This window comes from Brassica rapa, chromosome A02 (assembly GCF_000309985.2).
Source record: "Brassica rapa cultivar Chiifu-401-42 chromosome A02, CAAS_Brap_v3.01, whole genome shotgun sequence".
In the NCBI taxonomy this organism is placed as follows: domain Eukaryota; kingdom Viridiplantae; phylum Streptophyta; class Magnoliopsida; order Brassicales; family Brassicaceae; genus Brassica; species Brassica rapa.
In genome coordinates this window covers 11,251,824-11,279,017 of record NC_024796.2, presented here as the reverse complement: position 1 = coordinate 11,279,017, position 27,194 = coordinate 11,251,824, and the positions used below count along the sequence as shown (strand labels likewise).

At 36.9% G+C, this 27,194-nt stretch overlaps 4 protein-coding genes and 1 long non-coding RNA gene across 9 annotated transcripts; 1 reads left to right on the top strand and 4 right to left on the bottom strand.

Moving 5' to 3' along the window:
- The first annotated feature begins 5,001 nt into the window (after window positions 1-5,001).
- Window positions 5,002-7,819, top strand: LOC103852635. Of its 2 annotated transcripts, none has more exons than XR_004455557.1 (2): window positions 5,002-6,821; window positions 6,927-7,819. It is a non-coding gene; the product is annotated as an uncharacterized LOC103852635 (long non-coding RNA). The 2 variants fall into 2 exon arrangements; XR_001957260.2 differs by having other exon boundaries at window positions 6,915-7,819.
- A 921-nt stretch (window positions 7,820-8,740) lies between these two features.
- Window positions 8,741-11,704, bottom strand: LOC103852634 (histone-lysine N-methyltransferase 2D). 4 transcript variants are annotated; one of them, XM_033285587.1, is made up of 8 exons: window positions 11,323-11,704; window positions 11,107-11,219; window positions 10,854-10,885; window positions 10,305-10,767; window positions 9,524-10,250; window positions 9,320-9,400; window positions 9,164-9,226; window positions 8,741-9,068 (listed from the first exon to the last, which is right to left on the bottom strand). In XM_033285587.1, the coding sequence occupies exons 1-8, from the start codon at window positions 11,377-11,379 to the stop codon at window positions 9,021-9,023; spliced, it is 1,584 nt and encodes a 527-aa protein (XP_033141478.1). In that variant the 5' UTR covers window positions 11,380-11,704; the 3' UTR covers window positions 8,741-9,020. The 4 variants fall into 4 exon arrangements, with proteins under 4 accessions (XP_033141478.1, XP_009127776.2, XP_009127777.2 ...); XM_009129528.3 differs by having other exon boundaries at window positions 9,524-10,767; window positions 11,323-11,411; window positions 11,479-11,614; XM_009129529.3 differs by having other exon boundaries at window positions 9,524-10,767; window positions 11,323-11,402; window positions 11,479-11,584.
- Window positions 11,705-16,552: 4,848 nt separating this feature from the next.
- Window positions 16,553-18,962, bottom strand: LOC103852633. Its single transcript, XM_009129527.3, has 6 exons — window positions 18,448-18,962; window positions 18,121-18,261; window positions 17,443-18,051; window positions 17,278-17,370; window positions 16,999-17,199; window positions 16,553-16,923 (listed from the first exon to the last, which is right to left on the bottom strand). Exons 1-6 carry the CDS (start codon window positions 18,769-18,771, stop codon window positions 16,711-16,713), a joined length of 1,581 nt encoding a protein of 526 aa, XP_009127775.1. The 5' UTR covers window positions 18,772-18,962; the 3' UTR covers window positions 16,553-16,710.
- A 912-nt stretch (window positions 18,963-19,874) lies between these two features.
- LOC103852631 lies at window positions 19,875-21,891 on the bottom strand. The gene has a single exon (XM_033284188.1). It carries the CDS (start codon window positions 21,456-21,458, stop codon window positions 20,862-20,864), a length of 597 nt encoding a protein of 198 aa, XP_033140079.1. The 5' UTR covers window positions 21,459-21,891; the 3' UTR covers window positions 19,875-20,861.
- A 177-nt stretch (window positions 21,892-22,068) lies between these two features.
- LOC103852630 (putative L-type lectin-domain containing receptor kinase V.1) lies at window positions 22,069-25,498 on the bottom strand. Its single transcript, XM_009129525.3, has one exon. The coding sequence runs from the start codon at window positions 25,460-25,462 to the stop codon at window positions 24,005-24,007; it is 1,458 nt and encodes a 485-aa protein (XP_009127773.2). The 5' UTR covers window positions 25,463-25,498; the 3' UTR covers window positions 22,069-24,004.
- Between the last annotated feature and the right edge of the window lie 1,696 nt (window positions 25,499-27,194).

The window sequence follows — 27,194 nt, the reverse complement described above, 5'->3', positions numbered from 1 at the left end:
TAAATTTTTCATTTTGTAAAAGGTGTTGTTGAAGAACGAAACAGAGACTGTTACAGTTTCCGTTTTGCCCGGGAAAACGGGCTGTTCGAATCGAGACAGTGAAGGTTATTACATTGGGCTTTGACGTTTAAGTTTGATTTTGTATTGCGTTTGTGACTAACATGCACTGAAGCACAATGCGCTGGTTAGCATTAAGCAGTGGTGTAACAAACGGGGGTGAGGTAACGTTATCACCGTAGAGATTGCATGAGTAGTTGAGTACAAGCTATGCGCAGCTAATGTACGTTTTGTTTGGATACTACTCGTGAGGAGAGAGGTCCGGTGTCTTTAAAAATATGCTGACGTGTAATTTAGTCATTGGTGATATGTTTAATGGGCCTGGTATGCATGGGGCCATGAAGCCGTTTTCTGTTCGGTCGCTTAGGATGGATGAAACATTTAACAGGTTGTGATTTGCATTTTAAGGTAATTAAATTTTGGTAGAAGTTTGGAACTTGGCGGAAACTTGTAAATTGTGATATACCGGTGTCTTCAGTATACGTTTAAGGCAGTGTCTTATGTTTGTAAACGTATCGTAAAATATTTCTAGTTCGTCATTTCTCATTGTGTTTTATGTATGTACCGTCATGCATATCGAAAATCTACAAAAATTTGTTTGAACTTTTATATGAAAAGCCATGGTGAACATCGAAACCTGTTTTTCTCTAAAGAAGTTGTTGACATTGGAAAATAGGGATATTTTTCATTATTAATCGATCTCTTATTGTTATGATTCGGTTCGTTCTAATAATTCATTTCTCTATTTAGGTAGACAAATATCAAAACATGCATACGGCATACATTCATGTTCATATATACATATACATTTCCACTTATTAAATGTATGTGAATGTGTTCATTTATATTAACATTAATGAAGCCAAAATAATGAAAATCAAAAGAAGTGAAATTATGCACCTCTCAACCTACAACAGTTTATCAGACTGACACTACATTCTCGTGGTAGGCCTCGTCAATTTGGTTAATCTCATATTTTTCTCAAATAATATCAATCCAACTCATGGGAGCTATTGTCTTATAGTCAATAATCGTTGTTGAATGGTTATTTCAGATTCACATGTTACGTGCAGTAGGCATTATCTTATATCATCATCGTCACATTAATTGATACTCGTTACGAAATGTTTTGTTCTCCTGTACCATGGTCAACTTGGACGGTAGTGACACATACGTCTATATCTCTTGCATTATAATTGATAATGATATCAATATATTTATTTTGTACAACAAGGAGGTTATATTAAATACGCAGGCCTCTCGTCATATATTGTGAATGATCACCGATCGATGAGCATGAATGAGTCCATGTTGAGTTAGTGGAAATATAATGAATAGTTAACGAGATGGGTCGAGTCGTTTTTCAACTATATATATATTTGATTTCCTGCTATACTATAAAGTGATCATGGAACACATTTTTCAGTACCAGTTTGGTTTATTTTGACCAAACATTGAAAAATCGGTGAACTCAGGTAATTGTAGCTACCAAATTTCAATGGAATGATACAGACGCCTGAATGATATATTTGCATTAATCATTCATCGATTTTTTTACTCGAGTGCCAGACTCTTGTTTTTACTACACAGCAACATGAATTAAAATCTTTTTAACCTTTAATCTCTTTATTCATATCCTGGAAACATTGGCAAGATGAATTAATGCATAGTGATACATAGAAAAATAGTGTAGACACCGTAATAAAGGCTGTTTTGAGTATTAATCTAATGTCTTCGTGTTCATTTAGTTTTCGTTGAAGTATTCTTCTCTCCTTTTTATCGTTGAAGTATTTAGTGTCAACACCAAAAAAGCCTTAAAACCCTCTTAGTCTTAGTCAGATAATGATAATATATGCCAACTTAGCTAATTGTTGAAAGACGTTAGTAATCTGGTACGAGTTGCCATCGAGATATGCACACAAGAAGTGTTCAGATGGACCCTTCTTCATCTTTTTGTATATCTTTTTGGACTTTGGTCGGCGTTGGCCGATTATGACCTATACTATCATTTTTGTCTCCTTGCTACATATAACTTTATTAATTTATGTAGCATATTTTTTTTTTCGTCAACATAAACAAATTGTAGGATTCTGCAAACCAAAACGATAACTTAATGACAAATTACCGTTGTTGCATTCTATAGCCTATTTTTTTTTCTTATTGTTTTGTCTATATAACACCTTTATCTCTATAGTTTAGTGGCATATAGGCTCCCAATCAAACTCGGATACATTTCATCGTTTTCCCAGTGTCTGGTAAAATTATATATATATATATATATATATATATATATAAAATCTTTTTATTGATTCATAAATCTATACAAATACGCAAATACAAGAAAGTAATTGCTTATATTGGTATGTTATTTTCTCATGCATTTAAGGAAACAAATTTAACGGTTCATGTGTATGAAATCATCATTTCATTGTTATACCAAATTATAAGACTATGAAATAAAATAGGTTAAGTGGTACATAAATAATTATGTTCTTAAACAACATAATAGTGGGACGTGCATCGGAAAACGAATACATTATATAACTCAAAGACACCACAGGATATTTATCAGTACTTCTAAACTTTTTTTACAACTTAAAACAATTCTTTTTATATTTTAGCATGTGTAAAGTATGTATATAGCCTCAAAACAAGAAAACATTTGAATTTCGTTTTATTGATGTGAAAGTGAAAACGTAGCATCATTCATGTTATTTATACACTGGTACGAATTAATGAATTCATCCGGATAGATCTCACATCCCTTTTTAAAATTTCAACTTAACACAAGTGAATTAATTAGTACTACTGATAACTTAAGGATCTATACATACACACGCGTATATGCAAATGTAAAATGTATTTATTGTGTACAATTCTATACAGAAAGCTTCACGCAGTAGATGTTTTGTCAATGTTATAGTGCCAAAGTTGCTGCTTATCTAATTTTCCACTAAGCTTTTCTTATTTTAGTATATTATAGCTCTGTTATACATCTTTTATCGAAATCAATTAATTACCAGGGAGGCTTGACAGATTGTGGCTATTTTTTAATGATAATCTATAATTCTTTTTATTAGTTGTAGATACCTACCATGGTTTCATACTTCCAATCTATATAATATACGTGTGACATTATTATAAGCACATTTATATCCTTAAAAGTATTAGTACTAAACTGCCTAAAGAATAAAGATGATAAAAATAGCAACCAATAAATATAAAAGGTTTATAATGACTATTGACTGACTTTTGAACTCAGCAGCGTAGGCCTACTCAACAGCTACTCGCAACTCAATCTAAGAGCATCATTATCCTAGAGACCATTAAGGGTCTCTTAATTTATTTTTTAATAGTATTTAAAAAGTAAATTTGGTTAAGAGACTATGTTAAGAACCTTGGTCATTTTATGTCTCCATTGCAAGTTTCTTATTTTAAAGTTCTTATAAAAAATTATTAAACATTTTTATTAAAATTAAAACAAAGATGCCATATCATGCAATTAGAACAAAAAAAAAGTTCATATTCTCAGTTCAAGAACCACAATTCCTCTTATAGACATGTCTAATTCATTCAAAGATTCGTACTTTGCATACAAATGTTTGTATGTGTCTATATATACTGATTTGAAGAAGTGGCAGAATCACCATGGCTTGAATCAATAGGCTTCTCCATAGTAGCCATCACTACAACAAACAACCAGAGATTGAATCAATAGGCTTCTCCATAGTATTAGTAAACACTTTATATAAATTCCACAAAGAGAAGAGAAAGCAAAAACCTGTTCATAAAGGTCTTCTAGTTTATTCCTGGAAAGCTTAAGCTGAGACACTTGAGGAAGAACAGAGTCCCATCTCCCATTATTAATATCAGAAACAAACGTCTCCACGCTGTCTACTGTGTTAAGAGAAACCTGACACTCGCTCTATCAAGGCCAACAGATTCTTCTGGCTTTTATCAAGGCACTACATAAGAACCAAGATATGATCAATTTAGTTCAACACCTTTAAGCAAGAGTTTTTCTAATATGTTTACCTCGGCGACATCTTGAGCTGCTGAGAACAAAGCATGATAGTCTCCTCAACACCTCCATCACCAAACCGTAATGCCTACAATGAACTAAACCATGTAACAACGCGCTCAAGGTTCTCACTTGAGGCAGTAAACCAACTTTCGTCATGAACCTAAACACCAAAACGCCATCTAAACCTATCCTACTTCGTACATAATGCTGAATCAACAAATCAAAACTCGAGCTTGAACTCGAACCAAGCTTACACTTCTCGTAACAGGTGTAAAGCACGTGAAAAGCCTCGCTTGGGTTAAGCCCCCGGAGGAGAAACGTCTGCAGGAGCGACGAGGCCGGCCAAAAGAGATTGGATTGGACCAGAGCGTGGATCAAGACGCAGAACGACGCCGTCGAGTGGTCGAATCCTCTGTGCAGGCCGAGGAAATTGAAGAACCTCAGACCCAGTTTGAGTTCGTCTATGGTTCCGATCAGGATCTCTTTGACGTGGGTTGGTTTCAGTCTCCGAGAGACGAGGTCTCTGCCATGGCTTCTTCTTCTTTCTTCCTTCTTCGCGATAGAGAGAGACCGAGAGTCAGGACGGTATCATCCCCTGCCTACACGTGTCTTCAAAAGACCGTATCTTGCGTAGCCAAAATAAGCGACGTCTCTTGTGTATATTAGTGTTTTTGATTTATTTTAAATGCATTATTAACATAAGAAACCCCCTAAATACCAGCGATAATGATGGTCTAACTCTAATATTCATAAGACTAATTAACAATAGGATGATTTTAATGTAAAAGTCTCATGCATGTTTGACTATATAATAGTTCTGATATGTTGCATTTCTTTCTTTCACACTAAGTTAAGTAATAGATTGATTATTGGTTGGTGATACGTATTATGTAAAACCAAATTCTAACACAATTAACCCTTAGGCAATATATGCAAGCAGGTTTATGTTTTGACTTGTGTAGACATATAACATTAACACGGTACGTATTTATAAGTATACGATACGTACACAAACCACACATGTGACACGGACCAACATGTATGAAGAAACGGTCCCATTGAGAGAGATCTCATGACTTCAAATCAAGAACTAGTCCAATTCCAAAATGGACACGTAAATATGTACAAAGCTTAATCCCCATCCCTCTATAATGGGTCTACACACAGCCTAGCTTTTTTTTGTATTTTGTGCACTGTTTTTTTTTTCTATACTTTTAGTTTACTTTGATATTTACTTTGAAATTTTTTTTTATATTCTCACATTTCGATTAATGAGTCTAGTCGCTTCCTTTGATTCCGTCACGGCTAATCAAATCAACATTAGTTAAACAGGCGAGAAAAAAACATATGGGTATGAATGGTGAACAGGGAACGGCGAGGAATAATGCATTCCCTAACGTTCATAAAAAAAAATCACCATTAACAAGGAATAATAATTCTTTCTCATTCCCTTTCATTACTTTTTTTGTAGAGAATTAAAGAACAAAATGTATTCCTTGTTAAAATTGATAAGGAACAACCATTCCTTTTCATTTCTGCTATTTTATTCCCGAACATTCATTTTTTATTTGTTCCTCTTGTTTCCCGAATAGTCACCAGTCAGACCCTTCCATATGTTTACAAAAGTGTCATTTTAATTGACACCCTCACACAAACTAATAAAATATTATTTTAGTTAGTAATTAAATTCATATGTTAATTAAAATATTTCGACAATCCAGATTTGAAATTATATATTTTTATTATATTTAAAAAAAATATTTTATTAAAATTTTAAAATATATTTTTGTGTAACAAGAAACAAAATTTTCAAAATGACAACCTTTAGAGAACAGATGGAGTATAAATTATTAATGAAGTTCATGAAACCTGGTGCCTGCCTATTCAAGATGCTGTCTCACATTCCTAAATATTTCAGTAAAATCCATTATAGTATATGATCCCATGTAAATTATTGGTGAGGCTGCTAAATGCGAGCAAGCAACATTACAATTATGGTGTCACATCAAACTTGGTTACAGAAACTATGGGCATAATAGATATAATTCTGTCTTAATGGGCTTGAGTTGAATCCCAAATAAACCCATTAAATACCACATGAATAAAGTTAAATAATGGGCTTTCTCATGAGGTCATCTTCTCCGGCGAAAAGGAGGAAGGAGAAGATGACGAAACACACAAGAATGAACGGAGAGCTTCCCTCTGCGATTTCGTTCTGCTCCGTTCTCATTTTTTTTTCTTGTCTTCAGTCATCTTTCTCCTTGTGTTCTTCTACTTTTCATCGAATCCAACAAAGATACGTTTTCTTCTTTCCGACTTGACTTTTAGTAGCTGAGAAGATCTCATTTTAGCTTGTTGGGTTGTTTTTGTAATGAAAGGACTTGGAGAAACTCAAACTGGGTTCCGTGTTGGTGGTGTGACCAATATTGCTAAGAAGAAGAATGTGTTCAGAGAGACCTTAAAGCTGCTTTTAAAGAAGTGAGTGAGTGGTGTCTTGAAGATAGCACCAACTGTGTCTGGGAGTAAGAAGACTAAGGATCATGTCTGTAGTAGAGGGTTTTCTCTTGTTGATTTCAAAGGCAAGATTGATGCAAACATGTAGATTAGCATTTGTCCAATCTTTCTCCCTTAGGTTGTATGTAAGCTAAGCCAAAGATCTTTTGTTTTCAAAGGTTTTTGGAGCAGTTCACTGGGAAGTGGTTATAATTTGGTAAGGTTATAAAGCAAATAAAAATATCAGGTTGTGGATTTCTCTCCGAACTAATCAGCGTCTGAGAAGCTATACTCAGATACAGTCTATGATGAGCTTCCGTTTTTTTTTTTTTTGGTTTAGAACTAGAAGCAGTTTCTAATGTTGAAGAAGATATACTTTTGTTGATTCATGGGATGATTCAGACAAAGAAGTAGATGAGACACAAGTGGTAGACTCTCCCAGTGAACCGAGCCGTGATTCTAATCCAATGTAAGGTCTCCGAAACAAGCTGTGAAGCGAAATAGAGATTTCATTCCAGGCTGCAGTAGAAACACGCGTGGATGGGAAGAGGAACATGATAGGTCTGATGTGGAAGAAGTTGCTGAAGAGAATCTTGAATCTGTGAACAGTTCAGTGTCATACTCAGATGAAACAAATATTTGGTCCTTATCCTTCAGTTGTTGGACAGTGGAAGAAGTTTGGAGACAATGCTCGAGGTTCCAAGAAAACAAACACCCTTGTATCAAGAATGTGGAAGTTAAATCTGATGGAGTTATTGGTAGGTCCTTGAAAAGACAGAGGACTGCTATAGCTATTAAGTTACAAAGGGATAACACGTTTAACTTAGTTGCGGCCATGTGTACGTCAAACCCGTCACGGACAAGCTTGAAGAGTTCAGGAAAGCCTCTATTGCTTACGTTGTAATGCCGTTAGACAATAACACGTTTCAGGTCGCAGCACCGTCAGGAAATGATGTATGGATCGTTCAGAATCAGATGAGAGACTGCACCATCTGCACGTGTGGGGATTTTCCACTTATGTAAGGCTCAACTGCTAATGGTATGGTTATGTGTAGTATCTTGTGACTTTCGGGAGTAGAGGGTTATTGGTTTCTTTTTTTTAAAAGAGATAGTTGCTGTAACAGAAACAGAAAGTGTGTTGATGTTTTTTGTATGTGCAAACCAATCCGGTTCATTTGTAAACCGTTCGGAAAACAAATCTAAACATGATCGACAAACTGAATACCACTAAGAAGCTAATGGTTATTACACACCTTCAACTCAAGTCCCCACTGGCCGTTATTAATGAACCTGTTGAAATAACCATTTGCTTATCACAGCTTCTGTCTAGATCGTCTTAGTTCCCAATTCCCCTTATGAAACAAGCTGCAGCAGGATGAATTTGATTCCCGCCTTTACAAAGGCCTCCACATCAGTGCACTCGTGCTCATGACCATGTAAAAATCTATAAAAGTTAACGTCCATTGAAAGCGTCATGTAGGATTTAAAACAACCGATCATACTATGACACATCGTTATAATAGCTTATTATTTATAGAAAATATTAATATTTCCATAATTATATTAAAAATGAAATTAATATTCCATATATAACTTAAACTAACAAAATAAACATTAATAAGCCATTGAGAGTGTCTGTGTGTCAATCGACGGTGAATCGCGCAGATGCCAGATTGGTTCCAGCCAACTTTAAACCAAAGTCCTACAAGAATTACCAGATTACCCTTTACGAGTTTTAACATAATATTTATGTGCTCTGCCATTGTTCTAAGCAACACATACTTTCTTACTTTCATACAACAAATAAAAAAATCATAAAATTATAATAAAACGATTTATTATTTTATGGTTTTTATTAAATTAAAACATCAAACGAAACCCGTTGTAACGCAACGGGCTCATATCTTGTACCATATAAAGTAATCTTTTAATGTGTCAATTTAGAGGCTCAAAAGCAAAAGACAATGCAAAGAAACAAATTTCAAAATGAATAAAGAGTTATTGGTCGAAAATCTAAATTGACAAAAGCTTCCTTCAAGTTGTACTATTATTGATTACACAAGTGTTACGTATCCTAATACTTAGAAGACCAATGGCATTGGACATGAGGGTCAAAATAAACTAGCCATAAGCTTTTTTTATATATGCGTGTTGGTCGCTTATGTATAATGAGAAACAGCTCTCGTGCCAGTTGCATTTCAAAATAAGACACGAAACCCTGGACAAGTAGTTAAGTTCTGTCAACAACTTGTCCAAAATAAAAAAAACTGCATCACAGAGAAGAACTACAGAGGAAAATTCTGCCTAACAGTTAATATCCGGAGAGAAGAGTTTCGATTCTGAATCTCAAAAAACATTCCCATAGTTTGGATCTCCAAAAAAAGGCCATCAAAGACCAAAAGAGTGAGAATCAACAAGAGACCACCACACCAGTTTCTCATAGCTATTATCTTGGAAGACAGGCTATCGCTTGAAGAATCCTCTTCCTTGGCCCCTGCATTAGAATCAATGGAATGGTACAAAAAGTTCAAGAAATCTGCTCAAAGAACAAATCACTCTTAGTTGTTTTAGATCAAAAGGAGAGAGTACCATTGGTATGATGAGATCTTTTAGATCACTTTCTTTCATCTGCTTTATTGTGTTCATATCCACCTGTTGTCAATATTAGTGGAGCTTTGTTATAGATGATTGATGATTGATGAATAATGAAGAAACTTTTAGACAAGGATGGAATGTCACACTTACTTCCTCTCTCTTAAAGGCAAGGGAGTATCTTCCAAGTCCAAGTGAATCTAGAAAAGTGTCTACTGTTAGAGGCTCTTCCACCTGTTATACCACCAAGAAGATATACATGACACATGTTATATCACACATGTATAAGATGAGCAAGGCATACAAGTTTTGACTATCTGAGCACAAATTAAGTGAGAAGAAGAAAAAGGATCTTACAGGGAAGGGACTGTTCTGCATAATACTTCCAAATGGAGGAAGCTGACTCAAAGGAGGTAACAGATGAGGGTTTGGGACCGGAGGAGGTAACATTGGCCTGGCGAAAGTAGGGCCGCTTGTTGGTGCTTGACTATTTAGGACACCTCTGAATCCATACGGTGAGGCTCTCACATCATCAAGCATCCTGCTTCGTCCATTAAAATCATCTACGTTCCTTGATGGAGGCGAACCCATTGAAGAACCCATGTAGCTTCCAGGATTCCTAGGAGGGGAAAACCTCCGAGAAGAGCTCATGTAGCTGCTTCCTACATTTCTAGTTGGGGACATAGTCCTATAGCCACTACTGAAGCTACTTGTGATCCTTGCCGGTGATAGATCCCTTGGATGACCACTTATTATTCCAGCATGTCCTGATGGTGATATATCCCTTGGATGGCCACTTATTCTTCCAACATTTCTTGGCGGTGAAAGATCCCTTGGATGAGCAATCATTCTTCCAGCATTTCTAGGCGGTGATGCTGATAGATCCCTTGGATGGCCAATCATTCTTCCAGCATGTCTTGGAGATGATAGATCCCTTGGATGGCTACTTATTCTTCCAGCAGTTCTTGGTGGTGATAGGTCCCTTGGATGGCTACTTATTCTTCCAGCAGTTCTTGGTGGTGATAGGTCCCTTGGATGGCTACTTATTCTTCCAGCATTTCTAAGAGGTGATACTGATAGATCCCTTGGATTGCCAATCATTCTTCCAGCATGTCTAGGTGGTGATACTGATAGATCCCTTGGATGGCCAACTATTCTTCCAGCGTTTCTTGGCGGCGATAGAGCAGCCCTAGAACCACCACTAAAGCTTCTGGTGTTCCTTGGCGGTGATAGCGCCCTTGGAGTGCCACTGATACTTCCAGCGTTCCTTGGAGGCGATCGGCCCCTGGAACTACCCAAAAGCCTCTCTGGAGATCTCCTTGGTATATCATCCCGAGTCCGAGGAGAATAGTTACTGCCTGATGAAAGCATGTGCGAGGAGGGACCACGGACAGTTCCTGAAGGAGGAGGTAACGGGCCATCCCTTGGCTCAGCCATGCGAGGACGGCTATCAAGGCTACGAGGAGGAGGAGGCTGCTCACTCTTGGAGAGAAGCTTTTGACGAAGATCCATAGTGCTGCTGCCTCCATCGCTCTGAGTTCGTCTCTTGGCATTTCTTTGCAACAGTTTGAAGCGGAGATCATTTTTACTTATCTGCAAATCTTAGTAACATAAGAGCAGTAGTAGGCGTCAGAAAAGAATCAGCAAAGATGCTAGAGTGCATCAACTATCCAGTATATATCTATACCATTTCCGCTGAAACTAGCTTCCCCTCTTTGCCTACACAAAACAAAACAAAACAAAAAGAGAAATCACTGTATTTTCAGTGATTGACTAAAATCTAAAACACACAAAGCAATCCTTACAATACTCATTATTACCAGCTCCATGAACCCAAAGAAAAGGCCTAACTTTCACTGACAATCATAGAAATCAATATGATTGCATCAACCAACACTCATTGTTCTCATCCCCATGAACTCAAAGGAAAAAGGAAACACCTTTTAGTGACGGCATCACTATCCAACAGGTTCCCTAATCTCTCTTTGACAGAACGCTTGGTCCCAACTCTGGGCAACTCATCCTCTAAATCACTTCCATCTCGACTTACCACCTGCATAAGCGATATCCAAGATGAAACACACTTTTCTACATCCACTTGTACTAAATCGATTCTTAGCTAGGATAGGAACAGTGGGATGGATGAAGAGACGTACCTGGCCGCTACGGCCTAGAGTGATAGTGACCCTGCTCCGACGAGAACCTTCTGACATTTGACGAAACTCTCACTTACCACCTTCAAACCCTAACCATATGGATTCGATTACTGAGAGGTTTATACGATATACGGAGAGACGAAACTGGAGTTATACGTGATGACTGGAGACGAAGACTCTTTGCGACGGAGACTCTCTCTCTCTGCGCAGTGCTTGCGAACCAAGAGAGGAGGGCCTGCTCGATTCAATTGGTGGCTTCGAAATTGCAAGAGATGCCCTCAGAGTTATTAACTAGTTTCACATTTAACCGCTAGTTTTATTTATATTAAATTATGTCCACCTTTTATTGAGGCATTTATTTGGTTAATTGTTATCCTGAACCAAATGTTAGATATTCTTTTTTTTTTGTCGTCAATGTTAGATATTCTTACATCCGACAACCATTTACATATGTTCGATCTATATGTAAAAATTAATAAAGATCACATTCCACTCTCGAGTGTCGAACATATTTTGGAATTATAATTTCAAATTATGAATTGTTCCACTACTGAATGTCGAGTGAGTTCATTATTTTTAAGGAAAAATAAATCATTAATTTATCATACACTAGGTTTGATGTGAGTGACGTAAAAATTATTTGATTTATTAATTATGTAATTTATGTTTTTAACTTTTTACTAAAATACTTTTTCAGATAACAATACAATATATATATAGATTTTTTAATTATATTTTTAGATTTTGGATAATTCAATATTCTATTTTAAATTATTTAATTAAGAATTTTATTTGATTAATATTTAGTTTTATAAATCATGTTTTTAACTTTTTACTAAAACACTTTTTCAGATAACAATACAATATATACATAAATTACTATTTTTTAAATTATATTTTCAGATTTTGGATAATTCTTACTATTATTAATTTTAATCAATTATCTAATCAAATAAATTAAAATTTCGTTTTTATTTTTTAATTTAGTTATACATTTTATTCATTAAGGGTATAAACGTTATTAACCACTCTAACTTTTAACGGAAGAGCTCGATTCCAAAAGTTTACTTCACAAATAATAGTATAGATAGATATTAAAAAATATCCAAAAAAATTGGGGGTCAGTTCTAATGTTTCAGCCGTATCTATCTAGCTCTGGACATGAAGACTTTAACCGAGATATGTGAATTAACAAATCATTACTTATTCATAATCATACGTGGTGTGTAGCCATCATTTTCATGTATCGCTTATTCATATATGATATATCTAAAACTATCGACTAATCGCTAACAAATAACTAGAATAAAATATCATTTAACTATTTACGTATACATAGCAATGAGGTGATAATTTGGCAAACTATAGAGTATACATTATATAAAAAACTAGCACATAAGGTGAGATAATCCGCTAAAAACACAATGTTTAAACCACTTTATTCCATTCAGAGCCATGTTATGAATCAACGTGTTATCTTGTGTTTCATGATTATGTTAAGCAATCTCATGATCATTCTCATTCTGACTATGGCGTTATTAGCTTGGTGAATGAGTACATGGATAAATAATGTTACTATAGCATCTCATACTAATTGCTATTGTTTATTCCATAGCCACTCATAAGACATATTAACACAATTTCGCAAACACAAAGTAGTTTCATTTTATCGGATGTCACCAATTAACTTTGTATTATGAAAAATTCTAACTTTTTCGAAAAATTAGTGTTTGTTCATTTGACCCCAAGTTTTATTTATATTCTGTTATATCTATCCATTTTTTAAGGAATCTATTTTGCTTATTGTTATACTGAAAATCATGAACCAACATATAAGATCTCTAGTTGTAGTTGATGCATATTTGTCTTCAAAATTTTATGTGCAGATGCTACATCGAACAACACTTATATATTCGATCCATTCATAAGTTTTTATCATTTTAAATTAATATTTTCAGCCTTTGACACATAATAAATTAGAATTAATTATATATACATCATTTTCTAATCATAATAAACAAGAATGTCACTGTTTGCTAAGAAGAAAACCAAAAACAATTCACTTTTCTTTATCGACCACAAAAAAAAACAAGAGACGCTCACAGTTTGTAACTGAATGACAAACTGCAATTGATGTTGTTGTCTGCAGGCATAACAAAGAGAGGACATGCATATGAATCTATATGCTAGTCATTCCAAAAGTAATCCTTGATAAAAAAAACACAGTTTAAACACACGGAAAAAGATTATGTAAAATAAAAGGACAAAAAAAACATAAGTAAATATTTTCTTAACTCTAAATTTTTTAAAATGTTTTATCAATAAAATAAGAGACAAATACAGAAAAATATACACAATTAAATGGTTTTACATTAATGATAACAGACCGAATAGATAAGAATGATTTTCTTTTCATCACTGCATTATTAGACTAACATTCTTAAATATATACAATTTGTTAGGCATGAATTACAAAATATTTAGAGTCCAACTAACATTGGAAGACATAAAATTATATTTTTTCTCTAAGCATATAAAAGTACTACATTTAGTAATTCTGTGAAATGTACGTATTTTTATTATCTTGGTTTGTATCATTCTGAAAGTTGAAATATATTTAAGATCTAATAAAAATTTTAAGTCTAAAATATAGTAATTAGCTAAAATATTATACAAAGTAAGAACAAAAAAAGTATTTACTTTTTTTTTTCATTTGGATTATGAAACTAATATTCAAAACATATTTAATTTGCTAAGCGTATATACCTATATAAAAAAGATGTAGTAATATGGTCAATCTCACAACTAGGAATGGCTATAAGAGTCTCTAAAACCATTCTGGAAATCTTTTTGCATTTGTAGCAATTTTTATAGTTAACTTTAAAGCATAAGCAGTTTTTTATAGTCACTCAATGATCCAGTCTCAAACGAATTGTTCTGACTTTAAAATCTTTTGATTGCTTTCTAAGAAGCAAATTTAGAACTTAAAGCAAATAAGTTGTTTCTTAAGCTCTTGGATGATTCTATTTTGACATAAAAAAATTAGGTGTTGGCACTAATCGTCAAGATGTGGATCTTACACTATATGACAGCCAATAATTTATGTTCAATGAGCTGCAAATCATAAGTAATCGGAGATATTAAGTTGTCATGGTGACAAGTATTATCCCTAACATATATTAAAAAAAAATACAAACTTAAATGTCTGATACATACTGATTAATAATTCTTATTTGCATAAAAATTACTATTAGCTTCAATCTCAGCCACACAGTTTTACTTACAACAATAAACATCAAAGTCTTCAAAGGAAAAATAAGAGTTAGTTCAATACATGAGTTGGAGCTAAACTTACAATCTACAACTTATAAGATTATAATCAAGAAAAAAAAAATAAGAATAACTTCCCGACATCTTTATGTATTCTGAATTCAATTTTGATAATTTGGTCCAACTAACCAAAAAAAGTCATTACAAAAAATGCGACAAAAAAACCTATATGCAATGTTCAAATAACAAAAGCCAGAGCATGTCTCTTTTTATATTATATCCTACACACTCAATAGTTTATAAACACAGAAAATTCTTTTTTTTTTTTTTTTTTTTGGTAAAATGTTAAGTATTATACCAATTTTCAATTTGTGACAGAATTTACAAAGAAACTAGTAGCAGAATGCATAATCGAAACTAAACAGACGGACTAAAAGCAACATTGAAATGCAACCGAAGAAGAGTGAACAAACCTATTAACTAGCTAAACAACGAGACAGGCTAAGACCAAGCGGAGCCGGAAGGTCGAAAACAAGAAGCTGGTTGCCACGAGCTACCGAGAGATAGGCGCCCTCAAACCTAGAAGCTACGGCTCCTGCAGCTTCCAACCAACCATCCCAACACAAACCAACTCGAAGAATCAAAGCACGAACTTACTACCAAACCAGACAGACGCACCACCGACGGCACGAGAGAGAGCCTTCACGCGACGATGCCGTCGTTCGAAAAGCAGGCCTGAAAATTGCCGTCTCCAAACCCGACCTTTCGTGACCGTATACACCCCTTGAACCGAAATCTCATATAGAGAGAGCGGACCGCACAATAGCTAACCCTCCGGAAGTGAACCTACAAGAGAAGCAGCAAACCCGAGTGCCCAACTGCCGCATAGAGACTAGAGAATAATCACCACAACCACAGGAAAACAAGACAAAGTCACCCACATAAATAGGCAGAACGAGGAAGACGAATGGCCTCACCGCCGAGAGCCCCAAGGTAGAGGCGAGGAAACCGGGTACACCGGAATACTGCTCACAGACTGAGCAAATGAAGCAAAAACAGCAACACGCGCCACCACCACGTGTCGCCGGACCTTAACGCGCCGCCACCACGCGCCGCCTCTAGAACCACACGCTGTCACCGGAGAACACTGGAAGATCGAGCAGAACGCGACCTCCATAGAACTCCACGTGCCTCCACTACAGATCACCAGTGGAGCAAAAGGGGAAAGACCCTAAACTCGCGAAATCGTAGATCTGAACCAACACCGAAGCTTTACGCACCGCCGCCGTACAATCACGCCGGAAAAGGAACGCAAGCACCAGGAAAGCCTCATCGACGCCACATTCGTCTCCACTCGCACAGAAACTCGACCTCAGCAGATGAAAATCTCCGGACAGAAAACCCTAGAACAAACCAGTCGCCGGAGACGAGAAGGAGCAACCGTCGTCCTCAAGCGGTGCCACCTCCTGACACACGGCTAAAGAAGCTCCAGAGCAGACAGATCTGAAAAACCGGATCTACGCCGAGAAAGAGTTATACCCGCCGCAGAGAAACACAGAGAGAAGACAGAGAAGAGAGAGACAACAACGGAAAGGAGAGGGCTCCGGCGGCCGCGCTAAGGACGCGGCAGCGACCACCGGAGAAGAGAACCGCCGGAACCTTGACTAGTAGAGAGATGGAGGAGAAAGCTTTTGAGGAGAGAGAAGACTTACTTTTTTCGGGTATGTTACACAGAAAATTCTTTATTATTTGATATATCACACAACAAAATTAGTCGGAATATATTATAGAAACTATCCGCGCTAACGACCTAGTAATCCTAAAATCTCCTTTATGAATTTGCGTGTTTTATAACTTAGAAAAAACATTATTTTCATCCAAAAAATCTTAGTACTCTTTATGAATATTACAAAAGAAATATTCCTGGGTCCAAAATCGAGAGCACATTTCCAACATTAGATCTAATAAAATAAAACATCATCATATATATTCACATAAAGTTCGTTCACATAAAGTTCTGTTTCCCTAATAACTAAAAGGGTAAAAGCTTAGTAAATAAACAAACATAAAGCAGACAAACACAAACAGAGAGACAAACGTGTTTTGATTAGTCTTTTTCTAACACTTAGAAGGCCTCTCATAATAAGGAGGCAAAGAAGGGCAGTTCTCATTCATGTTTGGATAAGGGTCAATGGTGTTATAACCAGGCAACTCCATTCTATATTCACCTAGAATCTGACAGAACTCAAGCTTCCCTTTCTCTGTGTTACACCAGCTCGGTAGCCTCGTCTGATTATCTTCAAATAGCCTCAGAGTGTAAGCATCTCGGATCTGCAACAAACCAAAGAAACAACGCTCAAGAGTGATGTAACATGGGAAAAAAAGAAGTAAAAGACTGAAACTCACAGTGAACTCAGTGACTTGAATATGATCAGCAAGAGGGCCGAACACACCAGCGGCTTTGTACATTGCAAGGATGAAAGCAACACACGTTGTTGACTTCCCATCGCTGTAAACCCACTCATCCTGTTCAGGGATGGTGAGCAGCTCATCAAATGACATTCCACGCCTCGCTGTTTCTTCAAGAATCCCATACAAATCCAGATCCTGTAACAACAGAAACTTATTATAGCTTATCCTCCTATTCATAATAGCATGAGAAAAAGTGCTTGTATATATATATACCTCAGTACCAAGCCGTTTATTGAGTGCCTCGTTCCACATATTAGCAGCATATGCAGGTTGCACACGAGTCCACATAGACATGACAGAAATAACCTGAAAGTTCCAATGTCACTTGTTTATTGCCATGATGATAGATCTTTACAAGTATCAGAGATGTACAAGTACCAAGTGAGCATCAAGGGGAGGTGGGTAGTTATCGCCTAAAGTGTCGATCCAGCTGAATATCATGTTGTGATAACCATAAGGCTTCCCCAACATGCTCCGCGCATACTCCCACGCAGCAGTGTTGTTGAACTTTCCTCGGACATCCGGATGCAAAGGAAGCAAAGCTACTTGTGGGTTTGAGTTATCCTTCAACGTGAGAGCCCACCATTCATCCCAAGGAATCACAACAATGATCTCTTCACCCTTCTCGTTCTCATGACCAGATTCACCAACCCAAAGTCTCCCCAAATCATCCTTCAAACAAACAGCAGTGTGACCAGCGAAACCACCAGTCACCCATTTCTCCAAAGTCTCAAACCCACCCCACCTTCCTCTAATCTTCGACACAGCCAAGAAGTCTCCAGAATGCACATCTTCCGGATTAATCACAGACCGCCAAGGCTGAGGCCGCTTCTCAAACGTAGCACCCATATGCTTCTTCAAGAAAGCCAAGTTCGCATTCTCTCCCCAAGCCGTGTTGGAGAAAAGAGGCAACACATCAATCAAAGAAAGCAATGTCCCAAGCATCCCTGATGGCATTAGAAACACTGACACTCCATGCTCCTTCACCTAAAACACTCGCAGATTAGTCTATCAAGGACACCAATAACAAGACGAGAACTAATTCAAAAAACTTACATAGTCCAACTCAGCCGTCTCTTCCCATGAATCAAAGCTCAAAGTATGATCTCTTGCAGAGAAGTAGTAGTCCCAGGTGATCCTATACGGCGTTGCAAAGACATATAGGTCCATACAAGTCAAGCTATGCGCCTCAGATGTCTGCCCAAATGGTGCCAAAGCAGTTTAATTTCGACCATAAAGCTACAAACTTTACACACAAAGCTACAAACTTTGATGATCAGCAAGTCATATATGTCTAAAAATTGAACCAAACAGCTTAGTTTCGACCGTAAAGTTTCAGACTTTGATGATTAAACAACAAAGGAGGAAGAGAAAGGAACCAACTTTGAGGTGGAGAAGGCCGCCTCCGAGACCAGGGTCGTCGCGATCGCTAGGGGTGATGTCGAGACGAGCCTCGTTGCCGTGAAAGCAAGCACCTTTCCACTCAAGAGACGCGTTGTTGTTGGGAGTTAAGGACCCGATGAAGACGGGCAACAGATCCACGGCGCTGTGGAAGCTGTTGAGGACGGGCCAGGAGACTTGGCGAGGAAGCATCGGGAGAACATCGTCGACGCTGAAGGGGACCTTGAGGGATTGACCCAGGTCAACGGAGAAACCTACAAGAAGAAGAAGAAGACATGAGAGGAAGAGGAAGGGCTTCCTAGACATTCGGTCGGATCTTTTCCGGGTAGGATCTCAAGTTGTGATTTTGAGAGTTTACTCCGAGATTTCTGGGAAAGAGAGGGGTTATGGTGGTGGTGTCAAGGTTGAAGATGATGATCCATTGTTGTCTCTCTGTTTTTGGTTGGACTTTTTGGGATGATGAAGAAAGAGACTTTTCCTTGCAAACTATTTTGAACATTCTTTGCTTTTGCTTTTGCTTCCTATCTCCATAACCGTTTTCAATTCCGGTCAGTTCCGGTTTATTTCGGTATTCGTGTTCATTTTGTAATTAATCTGAATAACTTCTTTATGTTAATTTTTTGGTTTCTCTTGTTCAGTTATGTATGATGAATATTCCGTTTAGAAATAAGATACTTCGATCTTTCTTTTTCTTTCACTATTGCTTCATTTCACTTTTATAATATTGTACATATCTAGTCAAATATAATAGTTTTCACTACGAACATTTCATGAGGATGGGATAAAACTTCACCTAATAAATTAAATGACTACAATGATGATGGTATGCAGATGCTGGTCATCATCCACATAAATAACTACACCAACCCAAAAATTATATTATGTCATCTGTAACTAACTACAATCATTGTCCATTGTCCGGGTAAGCGAAGATGTTGGTCCATAGACCGGTTTAGACCGACAATTTTTGTAGAGTTTGTTTGACGAAGCCGAAGTAGTTTGAGTAGCAAGAGATAACAGAGGACTCTGTTCCACCGCCATTGGTTGTCTGAATGGATTAAAAAAAAACATTATTATTCTATACCGTATGGATAATAGTTTTTGTGTATATTTTCTATGCAAAAACATCACTATCCAACAAAGGTTGATTGGAGAATTGGACATTAGTGTATGTACGTGGCTCCAAATTGATTTCTAAGAAGATATGAAAAGAAATATGCCTTTTCTTTTTTCAACTTCATTATATGGTAATGGTATATGCTATGTGTCGACCTCTCTGTTCTCTATATTCAGTTTTGATGAGACATAAGCTTGAGCACATGGCAGGAATTTAATTTTCCCCCATTTCTTATTGTCTTACATCGACCCACACAACTAGATTTGAGAAAGTTAAATAGGATTAGATTTACAGTTAATGATAGTTTTGCTATGTCACTGTAACGATCATGATAAAATCCTCCATCAAGCTGTAACGAAACAGCGGATTTGTTACTGGGTTTGAGTAGTTTCTCACTTGAATATTTACAATCACAATCTTCTTCCATGCAAGGAGCATATCTGCAAAGGGAGATCACCTCTTTATCCCAAATCAACAAGAGAACATGCAGATAACGATCCATCAGATTAGTGCCATAATACATACCAAAATAAATAATAATTAGCTACAACGTTTAAGTTATATTATAATAAAGATATATTATGATGTAACTTATTTGGAGAGTGTTACATGGAACATCAAGTCCAATCAGTTATACACGAGAACGCTATAAATGTTTGGAAAATGCTAGAAATCCGAAATCTGAAATCAAATTTTTTTATATAAAAATAGGTTTACAGAAACGTTAGAGAATGTTCTCTACAGGAAAACTATAATCAAAATAGTTTTGTCGAACCGGATCAATACTGATAATGAATGTAATATGATTACAAATAACATTAAAACTTATAATATAGCTCTCAGAGCGTATAAGTGTTTTAGTGCATTCGTGGTATCCTAATGGGTGGCATGTGTCCAGCTAGCAAACTTGATTTATCTTTTGGATCTCGGGTTGTTGATTAACTGTTTGACTGTAAAGTGACTTAGTCTGGAGTTTTATGTTTCGAATATCGAGCTTTCTACCTCAAATTTCGAGGTAACCCTTGGACAAGCTAGTTGGACGTAGCCAATGAACCGCATATATATGTTGAACCAACCTGTGTAGAATGAACTTTTAGTGGACCAGATTTATGTGTTAAATCCAATTCCTATTCTTAGATCATGACGAGTCATGTATTTCCAACTAATCAACTTTCATATTAAAGTATAGAGATTGTAGACTGAATGAATGAAATAATGTTGTTTCGGTAAAAAAAATAAAACAAAACCCTTGCAAACTTAATAAAATAAAGAAAACAAGTCAAAAATAGACGCAAGTAGGGTTGTTCTTGTTCCCAAACGAAGTGGCCTTTGTCTCAGAACCCGGCTCGAACCGTAAGGTGGTTTCACCGCACGCATACCTCATAACTCCAGTCGACTTTTTTCTACAATCCGTAAGAAACAACTGTGATCCGAACTTCACTTCCTTCTTCTCTTTGATATCTTTGATAATGTTTTTTCCAATCAAACCTCCTATATCTTCTTCATAGATAGAAGCTGAAACCCTAAGTTGTTGAGGCGAGTTCAGCTTGAGATTCTCGTACCTGTGTCTAGAGGAGATAGCAATGGTAATATTCTTGTAAAACAAGGAAGCTTGAAGGTCTCCTTGAAGACATATATAGTTATCAGGAAGCGTACTGGGGATCCTTGTCAATAAATCCCAAGTGGCACTGAGATGAGTTTGTGTAATGTTTTGTATCGTGAAATCCATAGAAGCTACTTCTATTTCCGGCACGGGAGTTTGTCCATCTAACCAAATAATAAGAGCACAAGGAAGCATAATAATGAAGGCAATCAAACAAAACAAAAGGACAATTACTAAGCCGTCTATTTCTTCGTCTCTTCCTTTGGGTGCCATTATGCAAGATTGAGTAGATAGAGAAGATTAAAACTTTTTGATAGAGATAGTAAGAATGTTCCCTATATATAGGACATTTAAGATTCGGATTAGAAAAAAAGGAAAAGGAAAAAAAAGGCAAAGGAAAAAAAAAGAAAAATTAGCGCACGAGAAAAAGGACACTTTACATTCTCAGTAGAAAAAAAACATTTTCCTTTTTTTTTTTCAAGATAATATTCTCTACAGAAAAATAAAAAATGACACTTTACATTCTCAGTAGAAAAAACCGAAAAACTCCAAAATCTTGAAAATACGCTAAAAAAAATCACGAAGTTTCATTCCAACCAATTTACTTTTGTGAAAGTTGTTTTTGATATGCGAAAAGTCAACTTAAAACTCAGAACACAACGCAAAACAATTTTGTCTACGACTACAAGCAGAGTCGCCTGGACAGGGCCGGCTCAGATGTATTGTGGACCCTAGGGCGAGATTTAAAATATGCCCTTTAGTTATTCATTGGTCCAAATTAAATCACTCAATTTTCATTATTTATTTTTATATGTGTATAAAACCCAAATCCACAAGAAAATTATAAAAATGATGTACTATCGTCTACCGCAATGGTCCATAAAGCCCAATATGTTGAACATAAATTTGATGTTTTTCTTTGACATTGCCGACAAACAATTATATTAAAAATTTAAAGAGGAACTCGGTTGGAACAGTTTAGACAAGGCCCTTTAATTATTCAACGATTGGAATATATGGGCCCCTATTGTACGTTGGTCTTGGCCCTTTTGTACGTGGACCCTGGGCGGATGCACTGCTGGCCCCTGTCCTTGAGCCGGCCCTGCGCCTGGACACGCAAGAATCAATTAAGTGATCGAGAAAAGAAACACGTACAGACCTAAAAGGCCCTTAGAGGAGGATATGTTGGGAGAGTAATATATAAAGGACTTGGGTCAATCTACTAATAGTCAAATCTCGGAAACTTTTTTAAGACAGTTATATTCGGTCGAGCGAGTCAATTACGACCTATATACCCGGTCGGGTAAGGTTAATATTAATTAAGGGTTTAACTTATTAGGATCTGGGCTCTGATACCATGTTAGATTCAGGTTTATTATGGGCTTCCAACTTAAAACCAATTGGTTTTGAGTTGAAAGCCCAAAAAAACTTATCATGGTATCAGAGCGGGCCCAATACTCTGACCCATTAATCCGGTCCGGACAGTGGCCCGATCATCCCATTAGCTGATGGCCCATAAAAGGCTCAGTTCCACCGAGATCGCTAGAAAAAAAAGCATGATTTCGGAGGGGGTATGATGGATTCTGCGAGATTAATAGTTATACGCACCATTATCTCGAGGGAGGGTATTGGAGAGAAGATCCCACATCGGATATATGAAAGGGACTTGAGTAATATATAAGGGACTTGGGTCAATCCACTAATAGCCAATTGGTTTTGAGTTGGAAGCCCAAGAAACTTATCATGGTATCAGAGCGGGTCCAATACCCTGACCCATTAATCCGGTCCGGATAGTGGCCCGATCATCCCATTAGCTGATGGCCCATAGAAGGCTCAGTTCCACCGAGATCGCTAGAAAAAAAATAAAAAAAAAGCATGATCTCGGAGGGGGTATGATGGATTCTGCGAGATTAATGGTTATACGCACCATTATCTCGAGGGAGGGTATTGGAGAGAAGATCCCACATCGGAAATATGAAAGGGACTTGAATAATATATAAGAGACTTGGGTCAATCCACTAATTGCCAATTGGTTTTAAGTTGGAAGCCCAAGAAACTTATCATGACAAGTTTCTTGGGCTTCCAACTTAAAACCAATTGACAATTAGTGGATTGACCCAAGTCCCTTATATATTACTCAAGTCCCTTTCATATTTTCGATGTGGATCTTCTCTCCAATACCCTCCCTCGAGATAATGGTGCGTATAACCATTAATCTCGCAGAATCCATCATATCCCCTCCAAAATCATGCTTTATTTTCTAGCGATCTCGGTGGAACTGAGCCTTCTATGAGCCATCAGCTAATGGAATGATCGGGCCACTGTCCGGGCCGGATTAATGGGTCAGAATATTGGGCCGGCTCTGATACCATGATAAGTTTCTTGGGCTTCCAACTTAAAACCAATTGGCAATTAGTGGATTGGCCCAAGTCCGTTATATATTACTCAAGTCCCTTTCATATTTCCGACGTGGATCTTCTCTCCAATATGCAATAGTGGATAAGATATCTATCAGTTGCTTTAGTCCTTATCGTCTTGATTCTTGGTTAGTGGATCTTTCTGAAGAGTCAATGATGTATTTATATATACAGAGAAGTCGCCAAGTGTGTTCTAGTTCGAGTTATGTAACAAAAGTATTATACAGTTTTCTGTCAATGTATGTGCATATATTCTATAGCGTTTCAAAGTGAGGACGATGATACATTCATTTTGTTTCTGATATATCCTTCTTACACGCTTGCAAACTTACTACATATCAGTCACGGATTTCATTTTCAGTAGAAATCAAGAAGTTACAAGACCATCTGGGTTTCAATCTTTTAGCGTCCATGAGAGACAAAGGATTCAGTGAAGGTCAAGGGTTTAATGTCCCTATGGATAATAACTTGCACCCATTGTTGGTGCAGATAGCAGAGTCCACAAGCTACATCTTTGATGATCTTGAATCTTTGAGACCAGTTAAGACTTTGTTTCTGTTGGTGGTAGAGGAAGTTATCAACGCTTCCTTTGGGCATACAATCATACACTAAGTAGAGTTCACCTTTTCTTCTGCAGTAGCCCTGGAGCCGAACTAAGTTAGGATGTCTGAATCGGCCAATGGTTGCAATCTCAGCGATGAACTCTCTCATTCCCTGTCTTGAATCGTGAGAAACCCTCTTCACCGCAATCTCTATGTTGGACACTGGTAATGTACCCTTGTAGACTTTCCCAAACCCTCCCCTACCAAGAAGCTCAGTATCCTTGAAACCCTTTGTGGCAGTGTGTAGATCTTTGTAAGCAAACCTATGAGGACCAAACTGCACCTCCCAGTCCTCAATAGCTTCTTCCTCTTCAAGAAAAGCCATGATGAGTATGGTGACGCCTGATGTTGTCAAACTAATGGTCAAAACACCCTTTGGAGTTTGGATCCATGGCTGTTTAAAACGGGGAACCTCTGGAAGGCGAGAAAGGTCTATATCTTGAGCCGTCCCATTCATCTTGAAATTCAAAGCCAATATATAGTGAGATGCAGTTAGCATTCCTGTGGAGGAGGTGAAGCCAACATACATAGATTCAAGCAAATAGGGACAAAGATCTTTTTGTAGAGAAAGGAGTGGAAGCTTTGGTTTAGGGACACGAACAGGATGAAGTGTGACATTAAGCCGTTTCTGTTTACTGTCATATTCCACCCACAACTGCATGGAATCTCCACTGGTAAGAGATATGTTTCTGAAAGTACCATCATCTTTGAAATAACCTGCTGAAGCAGCTATTTCCGAAACTACACTATTTATGTCTATACCAACATGGTTATCATCTATGTCATGGACCTCAGCACCTTGGACTGTATCTAGTTCAACAGCTACAATATGATTTTCAGGATTTCCAATATTGCTTATGTTGAAGAGTCCAAGATATTGGGTGGCATCAACGTTGACCAAACCTTTTGTAGGAGAAAGGACAAAGGCCGGTCCATGACCTTTGATAACTCTATCCTTTGAGACTATAGCGAAAACGAATGTGGTGGAGAAGGAGAAAACGTTACCATTTGCAGAGCCCTTGAATCTCAATGGCAAATTGTAGAAAACTTGACCAGATGTTTGTGTCATAGAATTCGTTAGTCTGAATAGACCATTGCTGTTCAAAGTGGCTGATCCTACAGTATATAGTAATCCATTGAAGCTGAATTCTCCTCCAGCTGGGTCTGAACCTTGGCATACCACGTTCTTGGGGAAGAACAACATCATGATTGATTTGGTTGATTCTTTTTTTTCCCTACTTGTGTTCCGTTGAATCATTTCATTATGTAAGTATTAGTATATTAAAGTATTAACTACGCAAGTTTGGACAATCTGGAAATTTCCATGTATTGTATGTTTAACAAATAAATGTGGACACTCTCCTGCTTTAAAATATTCATAACTTGCAACTTACGGCACCTAGAGAAAAAAAGAAGACAAACGAAAGACAGTAATAACAAACACTTCTTTGTCTTCTCCTCTCTTTTCTGCTGTTATCCTAACTCCGAAGCAAATCAATTTTTATGCTCGAGTTTGCTCTAAGCAGAGCCGGTCTTTGGTTCTTTGAAAAATTTGGTCTAGATCTCCAAATTTTTAAGAGTTCATAGACATAAGTCACATGACCCATAACAAATTTTCATTTAGGTGATTAATGTTGAAAAAAAGGACCAACCAACAGATGAATTTTGAGTTAATGCTACAACATACAATAACTTGTTATATACACAACTGTTGAAGCTAATCCCTTCAGTATTCCTTCGATTTTTCCACTCCTCTTTTATTTTCAGTGAGAATTCAACAGGGAGCTGAAGCATAGGCAGCAACAGAAGTGAGCCATCTTAAAAAAAATTGTTTTCTTTAGCCATCTTAAATTTCTTCTCTTCAGACAAAGCTCAATGCTGAGTATAACAAGCAAATAACGGCAACCTTGCGTTTTAAAGGCTTGCCGAGTTTCTCAATTCACGACCTTTAGCCAATGGTAAGTGAGAAATATCATTGCCCCGTGAGAAGTTTTTGGTATCTTTGTATCCTCCTTTGTCTAATTAAAGAACCACTGGAAACAGGATCCTGTCTGCTTTGCTTCAAAACATTCCTCCTCCTCTTAGCACGACGCAAAACATCCTCTGTGTCATGTACATAAGAGACCTGCAGGATAAACCGAAAAAACCTAAAAGTCATTATCATAGGTACTCCACAGTGTTAAGCAGAGAATAAGGCTTATCATGGATATGGATGTCCCATCCTGCGTATCATGTCCGTAGTCCAGAAGCTGGATAGATAGTTTTGTTGGGGTTGATAGTTTCAGCAGAAACAAAATCACAACGATACGAAGTCATATGATCAGTTTGTCCAATGTGAAGAGAATATATATATGACTGAGTTCCCAATTATTTTTCCGCAATCATCTTTAAACTTTAGAATTATCAGAGGTGCCATCAAGCAAGCTGTAGAGAGCATTCATGAATATGTTCCAACAAAGATGCATCCTTTAATAACTGCATAAAAGATCATAAGGGAAATTCACCTTGGCCATAGGAGTCAGCAGGGTTTGTTGAATTTTTGAGGTCTTCCACTTTCTTTCTGGAGAAGATGAATTGACTTTTGCTGATAATATTCTGTCATACAAAATCTGTTTACAAGCAACCACAAGAGGTTGCCAATGGCCCATTTAAATGATTCAGCTTCACCTCCATCTCCGTTCCACTGGCTAAACCTCCTAGGTTTAGGATTACTATTTCTAAGCCCTCGTCAAGTTAAAAAGGGTACTATATATTAGTATTAAAAAGAAAATTGATATATTTTTAGAAAAGAATATGATTGGTTGGGCTTTATTTCCATACTTTAGCTTTATTTATTTTTAAATCACTAAATTTTACCAATCATGCTGTAGCTTTACTTTTAAAAATTAAAGTCTACATCAAGTTTTTATTTAGTTTTACCAATCATGCTTTAGCTTTATTTTTAAAGCTACAACAAAAAAAATAAAGCAAAACTTTTTCTTATGTATTTT